Here is a 15,259-nt window from a genome sequence, read left to right as displayed (position 1 = left end):
GCAGAGAAAAGTGATTTTATCAAAATGACAGCAAACAGTCCAGTAAGTGACACATCGCTGGACTCTGGGTCTCTGCCTCTACATTATGCTGCTCTCAGATGTGGTAGCAAAAACCTCCTGACAGATTCCCTTTTATTGTCTGAGCTAAATCCATAAAGCGGGCTTTACACGCTACAATATCGTTAATGAATTATCGTCGGGGTCACGTTGTTTGTGATGCACATCCGGCGTCATTAACGAGATCGCAGCGTGTAACACTTAAGAGCGATCTTAAACGATCACAAAAGAGGGCAAAATCGTTTGCCGTGGAGAGGTCGTCCTGAAACAAAAAATCATTTTCTGTTTATTAGCGATGTTGTTCCTCGTTCTTGCGGCAGCACACATCGCTATGTGTGACACCGCAGGAGCGACGAACATCTCCTTACCTGCCTCCACTGGCAATGCGGAAGGAAGGAGGTGGGCGGGATGTTTACGTCCCGCTCATCTCCGCCCCTCCACTTCTATTGGCCGCCTGCCGTGTGACGTCGCTGTGACGCCGCACGACCCGCCCCCTTAGGAAGGAGGCGGTTCGCCAGCCAGAGCGACGTTGGAGGGCAGGTAAGTCCGTGTGACAGGGGTAAGCGAGGTTGTGCGACACGGGCAGCAATATGCCCGTGTCGCACAACCGACGGGGGCGGGTTTGATCGCTTGCGATTTCGCTAGCGAGATCGCAGCATGTAAAGCCCGCTTAAGTTTGTAGTCTCTCTGTGTCACTACGTGACTGCAGACTTGTGAATCTTCACATCGCACGCACTGTGTTGACTTGCCGGTCTCAGAGTCAGGAACAACATCATGTGGCCATGAGTACGCAGTATACAGTGTTAGGCTGTGTTCACACAGGACATTTTTGCACCCTTTTTAGCATGGTTTTTGCCTTGGTTTTATGCAAATCCATGCTAATAAAACGCTACCTTCACAATCCCAGCAAAGTCTATGAGATTACAGAAATCTTGTGCACACAAACACACCTGCCGTGTTTTCCTGACAGTTTTGTGAACCACCTCCGGTTTTTGCTGCGTTATTAACCCCTTCACGACCATGGACGGATATATCCGTCATGGAGCGTGTCCCGTTAAGCCCCGAAACCCTGCCGCGGGCAGGCGGCGGCGGTCGGCACACATATCAGCTGCTTTCAACAGCTGACGTGTGCCTGCTAGCCGCGGGTGGAATCGCTTCCACCCGCGGCCATTAACCTCTTAAATCTTGCTGCCAAAGTCTGTCAGCAAGATCTAAATGTGCACGGCCATGTTTTTTACTTACCGCCGCCCCCCACCGGAAGTCACGTGCGTGATCACGTGACTATCGGTGGTTGCCATCATAGCACAGGGTGATGTGATGACGCCTGCAGCTACAAAGTTTCACTTTCGTTTTCCCTCGGCCAAGAGCAGAGGGAAAAAGAAAGTGACTGTATCTGCTGTTTACAGCTGTATAGCTGTGATCAGCAGATAGATAATAGCGATCGGATTGCTGATCGCTATAGCCCCCTAGGGGGACTAGTAAAATAAAAAAAAAAAGTTTAAATCACCCCCCTTTTCCCCCATTGAAAATTAAAGGGTTAAAAAATAAATAAATATACACCTATTTGGTATCGCCGCGTTCAGAAATGCCCGATCTATCAAAATATAAAATCAATTAATCTGATTGGTAAATGGTGTAGTGGCAAAAAAAATTCCAAACGCCAAAATTACGTTTTTTTGGTCGCCGCAAGTTTTACGCAAAATGCAATAACAGGCGATCAAAACGTAGCATCTGCGCAAAAATGGTACCATTAGAAACGTTAGCTCGAGACGCAAAAAATAAGCCGTCACTGAGCCATAGATCCCAAAAAATAAGAACGCTACGTGTTTCAGAAAATGGCGCAAAACGTGCGCCACTTTTATTGGACAAACTTGTGAATTTTTTTTAACCCCTTAGATACAAGTAAACCTATACATGTTTGGTGTCTACAAACTCGCACCGACCTCAGGCATCATACCCACACATCAGTTTTACCATATAGTGAACACTGTGAATAAAACATCCCAAAAACTATTGTGCGATCACACTTTTTTTGCAATTTTTCCACATTTGGAATTTTTTCGCTGTTTTCCAGTACACCATATGGTAAAACTTATGGTTTCATTTAAAAGTACAACTTGTCCCGCAAAAAACAAGCCCTCATATGGCAAGATTGATGGAAAAATAAAAAAGTTACGATCTCGGAAGAAGGGGAGCAAAAAACAAAAACGCAAAAACGGAAAGTGCCCCGGGGCTGAAGGGGTTAAAAGAATGAACATGTCAATTCTTTTCACCCTAGTGACAGGTGGACTCGCAGCTACCCTGGATTAATTCCAGGCCGGAACCGGGATTTTTATTAACCAGGATAGACACGTCGATCCAGGGTATCTGGCCGGACGGTCCGTGGGGACCAGAAGCCGGCACTTAAAAATGGTGATGGAAAGGATAGGGGGGTTGAAGCAAGCATGCTATACTTACCGAATCACCGGCACGTATGCTCCCGGCGCGGCTATACACTCCCGCCCCCCCCCCCCTTCACTTCCTGGCCTTCTTATTACCTTCATAGCATATTTACTGCTTTTCCCGCCCATCGGCATCTGTGAATGGTTGTAGTCAGACGCACCCCCAGCCTGTGTGACAACGTCTGACTGCAACCAATCACAGGCGTGGTCTGCGAGTCAGTATCGTACAGTAATATTATGATACCTAGCACAGATAAAGCCCACGGCTACAGGCTGCAGCCTAAGAGGGACCCCATTATGTTTTTTTATTATATAAATAATTTTAAAAAACAGCATGCAGTCCCCCCCAATTTTGGTACTCAGCCAAGATAAAGCCCAACAGCAGGGGGCTGGTATTCTCAGGCTGGGGAGACCCAGCCTAAAAATATCAGCCTGCAGTCGCCCAGGATTGTCGCATCCATTGGATGTGACAATCCCAGCATTTTACCCGACTCTTCCATATTGCCATGGTGCAACCTGGGTTATATCAAGGGTTAATGGCAGCTCACAGCTGTGACTAAACCCTAGATTAGAAATTACAGGCATCTATGAGACACCCCCATTACTAATCTGTAATAAGTGAAAAGAAATAAACACTGAAAAAATCTTTTATTTGAAATAAAATACAAAAAAACACCCTCTTTCACCATTTTATTAACCCCATAAATATCCCTGCAGCTCCGACGTAATCCACACAAGGTCCCACGACAATTCAGCTCTGCTATATATGAATTTCACAGTGAGCGTCATAGAACATGACTGCCCTGTGTGAACATAGCCTTAGTTTTCCACCACACATATTTAGGCCAAAAATTTCCCTTTGGTCTCATCTGATCAGAGCACCTTCTTTTACTTCTTAGCTGTGTTTCCAACATGGATTTTTGCAAATGGGACTTATCGTTTGCTTTCAAAAATGGCTTTTTTTTTGCCTCTCTTCCATAAATGCCAGATCTGTGGAGTATACAACTAAAGGTCCAGTCACACTAAGCAACTTACCAGCGATCCCAACAACGATAGGGATCGCTGGTAAGTTGCTAGGAGGTTGCTGGTGAGATGTCACACTGCGACGCTCCAGCGATCCCACCAGCAACCTGACCTGGCAAGGATCGCTGGAGCGTGGCTACACGAGTTGCTGGTGAGCTCACCAGCAACCAGTGACCAGCCACACGTGCAGAGAGCAGGGAGCAGCGCACACTGAGCGCTGGCTCCCTGCTCTCCTAGTTACAGCACACATCGGGTTAATTAACCCGATGTGTCCTGCAGCTACATGTGCACAGAGCAAGAGCCGGCACTGACAGTGAGAGCGGCGGAGGCTGGTAACAAAGGTAAATATCGGGTAACCAAGGACAGGGCTTCTTGGTTACCCGATGTTTACATTGGTTACCAGCCTCCGCAGAAGCCGGCTCCTGCTGCCTGCACATTAGTTGTTGCTGTCTCGCTGTCACACACAGCGATCTGTGCTTCACAGCAGGACAGCAACAACTAAAAAATGGCCCAGGACATTCAGCAACAACCAACGACCTCACAGCAGGGGCCGGGTTGTTGCTGGATGTCACACACAGCAACATCGCTAGCAACGTCACAAACGTTGTTCGTTAGCAGCGATGTTGCTAGCGATGTTGCTTAGTGTGACGGGGCCTTTAGGCTTCTCTCTTATTTGCGTTTAATATCTACTAGTGTAATCTGATAAAACATCAGATTGCACTCACACCAATGTTAAACAATAAGGCAGTGCTTATCTTCTAGGTGTTTTTTTTTCTCATGCTGTATTGGAATGAGAAAAAAAAATCACATCAATATGCGTGATTCCTGAGATCTTGGCTGATTTCTTTTGATTTTCCCATGATGGTACACAAAGAAGCAGTGTGTTTCAGGTGTGCATTAAAATACATCCACAGGTGTGTCTCTAACTCAGATGTTGCCAATAAACCTATCAGAAGCTCCCAAAGGCATGACATCATCATATGGGCTGACCTATAGTGTTTAAAGGCATAGTACTCTTAGTGTATGTAAACTTTTGACTTTGCAGAAAGTAATAAAAATGCCCTAAAACACTCTTTCTCATTATTTTGGCATTTTGCAAATATAAATAATTTTAATACACCTAATTGACTTAAAACGGGAAAAGTTTATTCTGATTTCATGTCAGATAGTGAGAAAAACATGCATATATTTTTAGATAGTGTATGTAAGCTTCTGGTTTTGTGTGCATGTATGTACCGTATTTTTCGCTTTATAAGACGCACTTTTCCTCCCCAAATTTTGGGAGGAAAATGGGGGGTGCGTCTTATAAAGCGGTAGCGGGGGGGGGGGGGGTCCTGTCTGAGGCGATCGGGCGGGTGCCTGTGGCTGCATGCAAGCGCCCGGGTACCTGTACTTGCATGCAGCGGCAGCCGGGTACCCGTGGCTGTGTACGGGCGGCAGCGGGTGCTGTGTGGGGTCGGCAGCCAGGTACCTGTGCTTGCATGCGGTGGCAGACGGGTACCCATGGCTGTGTGCGGGCGGCAGCCGGGTGCTGTGTGCGAGCGGCAGTCGGGTGCCCGTGCAGGTACTCGGCTGCCGCCCTCACACAGTCACCCATCTGCCGCCCGCACACAGCCATGGGTACCCGGCTGCCACCGCACGCAAGCACAGGTACCCGGCGGCTTGTACGCGGGGTGGGCGGGCAGCCTGCTGGCTGCCACTCTGTGCACGCGGGGCGGGCGGCTGTGCAGCTTACCAGTTGTCCGCGGTCCCACTTTCAAATGATGGCGCCGGTGGAGCTCTTGGATGAGAGCTCCATCTGCGCACGCGCTGCTCCGGGAGTCAGCGCGTGCGCAGATGGAGCCCTTGGATGAGAGCTCCATCTGCGCACGCGCTGCTCCGGGAGTCAGCGCGTGCGCAGATGGAGCCCTTGGATGAGAGCTCCATCTGCGCATGCGTCGCTCCGGGCGCCATTACTTGAATCGGGACCGCGGACACACTCCACCACTGAGCCGTCGCCGCCGCTCCCACTACTGAGCCGCCGCTGCCACCACTGAACCGGGACCGCGGACACACGCCACCACTGAGCAGTCCCTGCCGCTGCCACCACTGAGCAGTTGCCGCCGCTCCCACCACTGAGCCGCCGCCGCCGCTGCCACCACTGAACCGGGACCGCGGACACACGCCACCACTGAGCAGTCCCTGCCGCTGCCACCACTGAGCAGTCCCTGCCGCTGCCACCACTGAGCAGTTGCCGCCGCCGCTGCCACCACTGAACCGGGACCGCGGACACTCACTGCACCGGCCTGCTGCACGGCTCACACGCCACGGCTGCTGCCGCCACCACGGACCCCACGGATCCTGCCACCGCGGACGCCACCGCGCCTGCAACCACGGCACCTGCAACCACGGACCCCGCTGCCACTGACCTGCCGCGCCTGCCAGCACAACCTGTGCCTCCTGTGACCCCGCTTCACCACCACTGCTGCCCCCCTCCGGTAAGAGAACACCGGAGTATAAGACGGACCCCATTTTTCTTTTTTTTACCTTTTTTATGTCTAAGTTTGGGGTGCGTCTTATATTCCGGTGCGTCTTATAAAGCGAAAAATACGGTATATGTGTGTGTATATGTGTATGCATGCATGTGTGTGTGTGTGTGTGTGTGTGTGTCTATATATATATATATATATATATATATATATATATATATATATATATATATATATGTGTGTTATAATAATTCACACTGCACACATGTATGTTACATGTGTGGATTGTTGCTAATGGAAAAAAATAAGACGCTCCCTTAAAATAACCCATCTTTCAGAGCAAAAAATATGAGACTAGCTTATTTTCAGAGAAATGTGATAGTAGAGTGACAATACAAGCAGAAGGAGACACAGAATGATTGTGCTGAGCTTTCTAGCCTGTCATACCTAACACCAGGGCAGGATTCACATCTACACTGCTTAAGCACTACTGTATCATCCCCCCCCCTGCTGCATCTGTCTTCTGTCTGACTTGCGTTGAACGGTATCCGTTGCATTGCGTTGTGTGACGGATGCAACGGATGTGTTGCATATAGTGGCACAACGGATGCAACGGATGCTGCAAAACAACGGAATCCGTTTTTATTTTTTATTTTTTTTTTACAATTTTACCGGCGGCAGACTATTGTGAACGATCAGCTGATCGCTCCCAGTAGCCGGCCGCCGGGTGATCAGCTGATCGCTCCCTGCAGCCAGCCGCCGGGTGATTAGCTGATCGCTCCCTGCAGCCGACCACCGGGTGATCAGCTGATCGCTGTCACTTACCGGAGCCCGGGCGCTCAGCTGAACGTTCGGCCACCGCGAGCCAAAATAAAGTTTGTGATTTTAAAAAAAAAAAAGAGCATGCGCAGTGAAATCCAGAGGATTCCGCTGCTCAAAACAACGTTACATGCTGCGTTCCTCCCGCTGGGCAGAAGCAACGGAGCGTCGCCCAGCGGAAGCAACGCAGGTCCTTTTGGTACAATCTGTCATCCATACAAGTCTATGGGAAACAGCGGAATCTGTTAACGAATTCCGCTGTTTTCCAAAAGGGCGGATTGTAACGGAAGGAAAACAACGGAAGTGCGAAAGTACCCTTAGAAAGGCTGCTTAGTCTCTGTGTACTATGCTATGTATGGAAGAGATCCCAGTAGCTACACTCCTTTAACCAGCTCAGAGTCAATTGCAAGAGTTACAACCAGTAGAGTGGTGAACTGGTGAAAATGCAGGATACAAGTCATATAATGGCCAGCAAATGTACACACAAGACAGCTTATTCAAAAAAAAAAAAAAAAAGTTACTTGAAAGGATAGTTGCTCATTAAAGGGAACTTATCAGTTGCAATATACACCCACAACCATGAGCAGTTCTGGGTGCATATCTCTAATCCCTGCCTAACCGTCCCTGTATACACTAGCATAGATAAAGGGATCTTTAGAAAAGGTATTTCTAAAGATCTTTTATATTATGCTAATGAGCACAGGGACTAGTCCCAAGGGTGTTATATTCCCCGACTAATCCGCGCTCTTGGCATATTAGCACACCCACTCCCTAACCGGCAGGGTGTGGGTGTGCTAATATGCTAAGAGGACGGACTAGTCGGGGGATATAACACCTTTGAAACTAGTCCCCGCGCTCATTAGCATAATATAAAAGATCTTTAGAAATACCTTTTCTAAAGATCTTTATCTATGCTAGTGTATACAGGGACAGTTAGGCAGGGATTAGCAATATGCACCCAGAACTGCTCGTGGTTCTGGGTGCATATCCCCTTTAAGTATTGCGGTGTATTATGCCTGTCTGTCATTATTCTGCTAACAGGCTGCCTTTTACGCAGCGTGTGTATGACAAAGGGCAGGCAGAGAATAAATGAAATTGTCATTGTGTAACTCATGAGATCTCTTGGTGACGACCATTCACAAATCTGTTCAAACTTAAGTGAGAATTACTACACTAAAAGCACACGATCTAGAGTAATGTATCACAGAGCGCAATCCTACAGCACATAAGCTATGGAAGGTGAGGAGCAGGACTGGTATGATATGTGTCCACTGAATTGGATTATGTTGGGAACTGTGCATTCTGTAACCATATGAGGTATTGAATTATCGTCATCATGTGCTATTAATGTTTTGTGGTTTTTGTTTTTTTTCTCACCTTCTTTTCCATGTGAACATAATGTAACTGGCAGTGTAACCGGATACACAGTGGCCTCCGCTCTGGCATTGTTGTCCTAGGCAACGGGAAAGGCAGCATCCGCAGCAATCAGATCTATGGGAATAAAGAAGCTGGCATTTATATACTGTACAATGGGAACCCTGTGGTGAGGTATGTTATTAAGGGCTCATTATGGTCATGGCTGAATTTCATCGACGCTTAGTACATTAATTTCACCAACCTGTCTCTGTAGAAGCTGAAGAAAGAGCTAGCTACACTGGATACAAAAAGTCTATACATCCCTGTTAAAATGCCAAATTTTTGGCATGTAAAAAAAAAAGAATGATTCCAAGAAGAATCATTTCAGAAACGTTTCCTCTATTAATGTCAACCTGTATAATTCAATCGAAAAACAAAATGAAATCATTCTGGGTGGAAAAATAAAGAGCTTATAATAATATGGTTGCCTAAATATTCACACCCTAAGGCTATGTGCGCACGTTGCGTAAATACATGCAGTTACGCTGCGCTTTGTAGCGCAGCGTAACTGCATGCGTCCTGCGTCCCCTGCACAGTCAATGGAGATTGTGCAGGGGCCGTGCGCACGTGGCGTCTTAGAGCGCAGCGCTTCGGCTGCTGCCCGAAGCACTGCGTTCTAGAAGTGACATGTCACTTCTTCCGTGCGCTTTGCCGGCAGCTCCTCCTCTGTCTATGGCAGGAGCTGCAGGCAGAGCGCATGGAATCGGCTTTTTTTTTTTTTCTCTACGGACATTTTCTGCAGCGATTTGAAGCACACATGTGCTCTTCAGATCACTGCAGAAATTTCTGCAGGGCTAGTACGCAACGTGCGCACATAGCCTTAAACGAATACTTAGTTTAAGCACCTTTCTGTCAGCATGGCACATATAGAATTGGTAATCTTTGCCCACTCTTCTTAGCAGTAGCACTTTAGATCTGTTAGACTTGGAGGTCTTGTCCTGTATACAGCCTCTTCAGGTCACCTACAGATTTTCTATTAGATTCAGGTCTGGGATCTGGCTGGGTCATTCCAAAACTTTGATCTTCTGACAAAACCAATCTTTTGTTGATGTGGAGGTATGCTTAGGGTTGTTGTCAGGCTGAATGGTGAAATTCCTCTTCATCCCCAGCTTTTTGCATAGGCCTAAAGGTTTTGATGCAAAATTGACTGATATATTTTGAATTGCTTCTAAATTCCTCCACCTTGACTAAAGCCACTGTTCCAGCTGCCAAAAAAAGCCCCAAAGTGTAATGCTGGCTTCACTTAGGGTAGAGTGTTTTATTGTCGATGTGCAGTGTTGGTTTTGTGCCAAGCATACGTTTTTGGAATTCTGGCCAAAAAGTTCAACCTTAAGCGGGCTTTACAAGCTGCGACATCGCTAGCATCGGCTAGCGATGTCGAGCGCAATAGCACCCGCCCCCGTCGTACGTGCGATATTGTGTGATCGTTGCCGTAGCGAACACTATCACTACGGCAGCGTCACGCACATACCTGCTCTGCGGCGTCACTCTGGCCGGCGAACTGCCTCCTTTCTAAGGGGGCGGTTTGTGCGACGTCACACGGCAGTCGTCCAATAGAAGCGGAGGGGCGGAGATGAGCGGGACGTAACATCCCGCCCACCTCCTTCTTTCTGCATTGCCGGTGGAGGCAGGTAAGGAGATGTTCGTCGCTCCTGCGGTATCACACACAGCGATGTGTGATGCCGCAGGAACGAGGAACAACATCGCTAATAAGCATAACACGATTTCACGATTTTTTGTTTCAGGACGACCTCTCCGCGGCAAACGATTTTGACCGCTTTTGCGATCGTTTAAGGTCGCTCATAAGTGTCACCCGCTGCGATCTCGTTAATGAAGCTGGATGTGCGTCACAAACACCGTGACCCCGACGATATTTCATTAACGATATCGTAGCGTGTAAAGCCCTTAGTCTCATCAGGTCATAAAGCTTTTTTCCCCCCATCATTAGACTTGATATAGCTTTTCACAAAATATAGCGGTTTGGATGTTTTTTTTTTTTTGTAGGAAGACTTCAGTCTTGGCAGCCTACCCCACAGGCATAGGAAAAATACAAGAGATTGTTATCACAAAAAGAACAATATCCATATTTGTCAAAAAATTATACATCAGCTTTAGGCCTAAGCCACATGGCATGAAAATCGGTGCGAGTGGAGTGCGATAAAAAATCGCTTTCCACTCGGACCAATATTAGCCTGTGTGTCAGCACCCATGAGCGATTATTTTCTCAGCCCTAATCGGACCGAAAAAACAATCGCAGCATGCTGCGACTGTAATGCGAGACTCTTTCTCTCACACCCATTCAAGTCTATGGGACAAGAGAAAAATCGCACTGCACTCTCGGTATACCGCGAGTGCAGTGCGAGGATGGCAATAGCCGGCTACGGAGGAGAGAGGGAGAGAAATCCCTCCCTCTCCTCCTCCGTGCCGGCCCGCCCCTCCTCAGAGCCGGCCCACCCCCCGCAGCTGAGGTCCGCTCACACAATCGGACCTCAGTCGCAGTGACTTGCGTGACGCTTGGCTCCTGCTGTACTACCAGCGTGAGCCAAGTGTCATGCGAGGAGATCGCAGTAATCCTTGTGTGGCCCCGGCCTTAATGTTACTGTAGGCCTCTTTGTAACCTCCCGAACCAATTTTGTTCTCACCTTGTCATCAATTTTTGAGAGACTTCCAGTTCTAGGTAGTGTCACTGTTGTGTCAAATGTAAAAGGGTTTTCCAACAAAAAAGTTTATTTTAATCAATAGATCGTGGAATAATAATTTCTACAATTGGATATGTTTAAAAAAAACAATGTTCCTGTGTGGGGTTATCCCAGCAACAAAGTTAATTTTAAAGTTTATTAGATCTTGGAGTAATACTAATTTCCACAATTGGATGCGTTTACAAAAAATGTTACTGTGCTGAGATAATCTTATATATGTGTCCCTGCTATGTACTGTGTAATGGCCGTGTCTGACCGTTACGGTGACAAGGTCTGATCATACCACATCTCCTGGGCAGGGAGGAATTATTTCCTTAAGGTAGGACATTTTTTAAAATCGGGCAGGGAAATGATTTATTTCACAAAAAGAATCGGCTATTATCCCGTGCTGTAATGCCTTTATACTTTTTTGAGTCCTTCCGGCCAGGAGATGTGGTATGATCAAAGTATGTCCCTCTACGGTCAGACACGGCCATTACACAGTACATAGCAGGGGCACATTTGTAAGATTTATCTCAGCACTGGAACATTTTTTGTAAACAAATCCACTTGTACAAATTAGTATTATTCCAAGATTTATTGATTAAAATGAACTTTAAAATTAACTTTGTTGGTGGGAAAACCCCTTTGGGCCACTTCTTGATGACAGTCTGCAGCGTGTTCCTTGCTATGTCGAATGTCTTAGAAATATTTTTTGTAGGCTCCTAACTGATATCTTTCAGAAGTAATATCCCTCTGCTGTGTTGTAAGCTGTTTACACTCCATGTCTTTAGCTGTACAATTTAACTCCAGAAATGTCAGGAAAATCCTACTAGAACATACAAACTTAATATGACGTTAACCACACTCCCTGTAAATGATGGTAGCGATGAACTGACTACTATTTAACAGGAGTTTAATTCTGTACAAAACCACATCCCTTATTATAAGAGAGTGTTTACACTCATGCAGCCACATTTTTTTTTGTTTTGTTTTGTTATTCCTATTTCCCCCCTCCAAAATGATTTGTTTGTTTCTCAATGGATTTGTTAATATTACAGGTGACATTAAAGGTGGGAAAAGTTCTGAAATGATTCTTCTGGGTATGATATATAAATATTTTATATTTTTTTTTTATACAAAATCCTGACATTTTAACTAGGCCAGGCTTTTTATATGCATTGTGTGTTGAGTCAACTTTCTAGTTTTTACTCTGTGATAAATGTTAATTTCTAGAAACAGTGTTTTTATGCTTGTATTATATGTATAGTAAAAATGCTTCCATTTTATAGTTTTAGTAAAATGAATATTAGTAAATACGCCCAAGAATTCTGGCCTTAGTAGGCTTAATTTTTATAGAGCACAAATTTACTCTCTTAAAGTAGCAATTTGAGTCTTAAGGCCGCTTTACACACTACAACATCGCTAAAGCGATCTCGTTGGGGTCACGGAATTTGTGACGCACATCCGGCCGTTTTAGCGATGCCGTTGCGTGTGACACCTATGACCAATTTTGCATCATCGCAAAATCGCTCATCGGTGACATGGGGGTCCCTTCCCAATTATCATTGCTGCAGCATGGACGATGTAGTTCGTCGTGACTGTGGCAGCACACATCGCTATGTGTGACACCGCAGGAGTGAGGAACCTTTCCTTACCTGCCACCGCCCGCAATGCGGAAGGAAGGAGGTGGGCGGGAAGTTACGTCCCGCTCATCTCAGCCCCTCCGCTACTATTGGGCGGCCGCTTAGTGACGTCGCTGTGACGCCACACGGACCGCCCCCTTAGAAAGGAGGCGGATCGCCGGTCACAGTGACGTCGCTAGGCAGGTAAGTAGTGTGACGGGTCCGGGCGATGTTGTGCGCCACGGGCAGCGATTTGCCTGTGTCGCACAACTGATGGGGGCGGGTACGCACGCTAGCGATATCGGTACCGATATCGCAGCTTGTAAAGCGGACTTAATTCATCCCCTATGGTTATGATTACAAGTGCTGCTTTTCCATCTCTGCCCTCTTTGTTGGTATTGCTACAACAGTGATGTCAAGACTAAAGAACATGACTACTGAAGTCCATTACTGGTTTGAGCGGTCAGGCCAACATAGTCCACATGAGAGTCCAATAACTGTCTGCAGTGATCATGTTCTATAGTCATGACATCAGTGGGAGCATAGACCTTTAAAGGAGTGGTCCAAAGTTAAAACAAATCTCTATTGAAATCCCCATCTATTTAGTGCTGTGATCTAAGCTATTTGCTAATATACTTTTATTAAAAATTATTTACCGTTCCTTAACTACACTATATAACTAGTATTCTAATTTTTTATTTTTCTATTTCCTGCTGATGACACTTTTTTTGACAATTCCAGTGCATGCTGGGATACTCCTTTATCATCAGAGCAAGGGGCAAAATCTGCGGTCAATGTCACATCCTTTACCTGAATTGAAATTGTGGAGGTCACCTGAGCTGTAGTATGTTCTGGATATCCCAAATGAGGACTCCATTAGCAGTCTTCAACGCAAATTCCTCCCTTGACAAAATGTCATCGGTTACACGCATTTCAGGTGTGTCCCTCCCTGAGAGCTGTGCACTGTGCAATCTGCTCTGTTGTTGACTCAGATCCATAATATTCTGTCAGCAACTGAGCTGATTTTGCCATCCCTTTTGTGGTCCAGAAGCTTCTCCTTAATATGCTTGCTTTGAGAAGAAAGGTTTTCTTCTATCCAGTATAGATCTTCTCTTTTGTAGCATACTGTATCAACATAAGCAGCCCTTTTAATTTATTTGAAGGATATACCTCAGACACAGCTCAGGATAAATAAAATAAAAGTAAACTGACCCAATCCTATATGGAGACTTAAAATGCAGTATCTCCCCTGGCATCCCATTCAACCAAGAAATAACCTGCTCTGTATTGATAAGGGGCAACAAACCCAAAACCTAGTACTTTCATTTTTATCTCAAGCAATTTTGCAGTTTTAGTGGAAATAAGTTCACATTTTTGCACAGTATATCTATGCGCCTGTGTAATAGGTAGTTGCTTCTCATTTAATGGTAGAGGCCAGAACAACATGGAATGTTAGGAATGCTAGAGAAAAACACCCATTCTCCTCAAGGAGAAACATACCCCTTAGATCCCAGTCTTAGCCTCACACCTAGTCGAATAAGATCTCCTACTTTGCACTGATGAGGAGCAATACCTTAAAACACTGTCTGCAAATTGAGATTCTGGTTTTGCTTAAATCCTAAGTCATTAAGGTCCGTTTAAGGATCCATATTGATTCTTAGGATAGCTACTATCAATAGGTGGCACCAGAGTTCAAATCCTCTTCCTCTCTAAACAAGTAATTTGCATATTTTCCTAAAGGAGCATTGCATGGCGTTTAAGTCTCCTCATACTAGCATGCCAGACCAGGCATGTCACTCTCTACAAGTAGAAACCTTACCCCTTAGATCCCAGAGATCGAGATCAGCGAACGGTTCAGCTGGACTTTAGATAAAGTTCAGTTCTTGACCCGAACCTCATTGAAAGTCACTGATTCGGCAGTTTGGCTCTCTGACCACGTGTAGTCAGCCATAAACAGAGCATTTCCAGGGTAGGGAGGGCTGGTTTTTTTCATATCATTATTATTATAATATTTGTTTTTTGGGGTTCTTTTTGGGACACCCTACATGTGATAACAATATGTTTTTACCCCAATGAGAGCCATTCGGACACTGCAAGCGGCTTGCGCTGGGTTGAGCACCGAGCATACCTGAGCACACTGATGCTCGATTGAGTGGTTTGCGTACGTAAAGCACCCAAACTCAAAACTGATTTATTTTTTTGTAAAGTCTGTATTCGGTACGAACACCGAATTCTACTGTTCAGGTTCTCTCTTCTCTTTCCAGAGAAACACACATATTTTCCCTAAGTATGCATTCAATTTAGTTATGCAGATTGCCTTCTCAGAGAGCGTACAGGAATTCTCGTACCACCTATTGCATGTATCAATTCTAAAAGGTATTATCGACACTCATCAGTGCAAAGCAAGAGATTTAACTTGGCTTAGCTAAGCCAAGTAGTCTAAGGGGTACTTCTCACATAGCGAGATCGCTAGCGAGATCGCTGCTGAGTCACGTTTTTTGTGACGCACCAGTGACCTCATTAGCGATCTCGCTGTGTGTGACACTGAGCAGCGATGTGGCCCCTGCTGTGAAATCACTGCTCGTTACACACAGTGCTGGTTCATTTTTTGGACGTTGCTCTCCCGCTGTGAAGCACACATCGCTGTGTTTGACAGAGAGAGAGCAACGATCTGAATGTGCACGGAGCAGGGAGCCGGCGTCTGCAAGCTGCAGACGCTGGTAACCAAAGTA

At 46.1% G+C, this 15,259-nt stretch overlaps 1 protein-coding gene across 1 annotated transcript in view; it reads left to right on the top strand.

Moving 5' to 3' along the window:
* The window catches only part of FBXO10 (F-box protein 10), a 96,509-nt gene that overhangs the window by 21,886 nt on the left and 59,364 nt on the right, over positions 1 to 15,259 (top strand). Inside the window, exon 6 of the mRNA XM_075315862.1 lies at positions 8,220 to 8,356. Coding sequence (XP_075171977.1) covers positions 8,220 to 8,356 — 137 coding nt within the window. The remainder of the gene's footprint in view (positions 1 to 8,219; positions 8,357 to 15,259) is intronic.

The sequence above is a fragment of the Anomaloglossus baeobatrachus genome, chromosome 1 (genome assembly GCF_048569485.1).
Source record: "Anomaloglossus baeobatrachus isolate aAnoBae1 chromosome 1, aAnoBae1.hap1, whole genome shotgun sequence".
Classification (NCBI taxonomy): Eukaryota; Metazoa; Chordata; class Amphibia; order Anura; family Aromobatidae; genus Anomaloglossus; species Anomaloglossus baeobatrachus.
The sequence above is the reverse complement of the archived record's forward strand: the minus strand, read 5'-3'. Positions and strand labels throughout refer to the sequence as shown.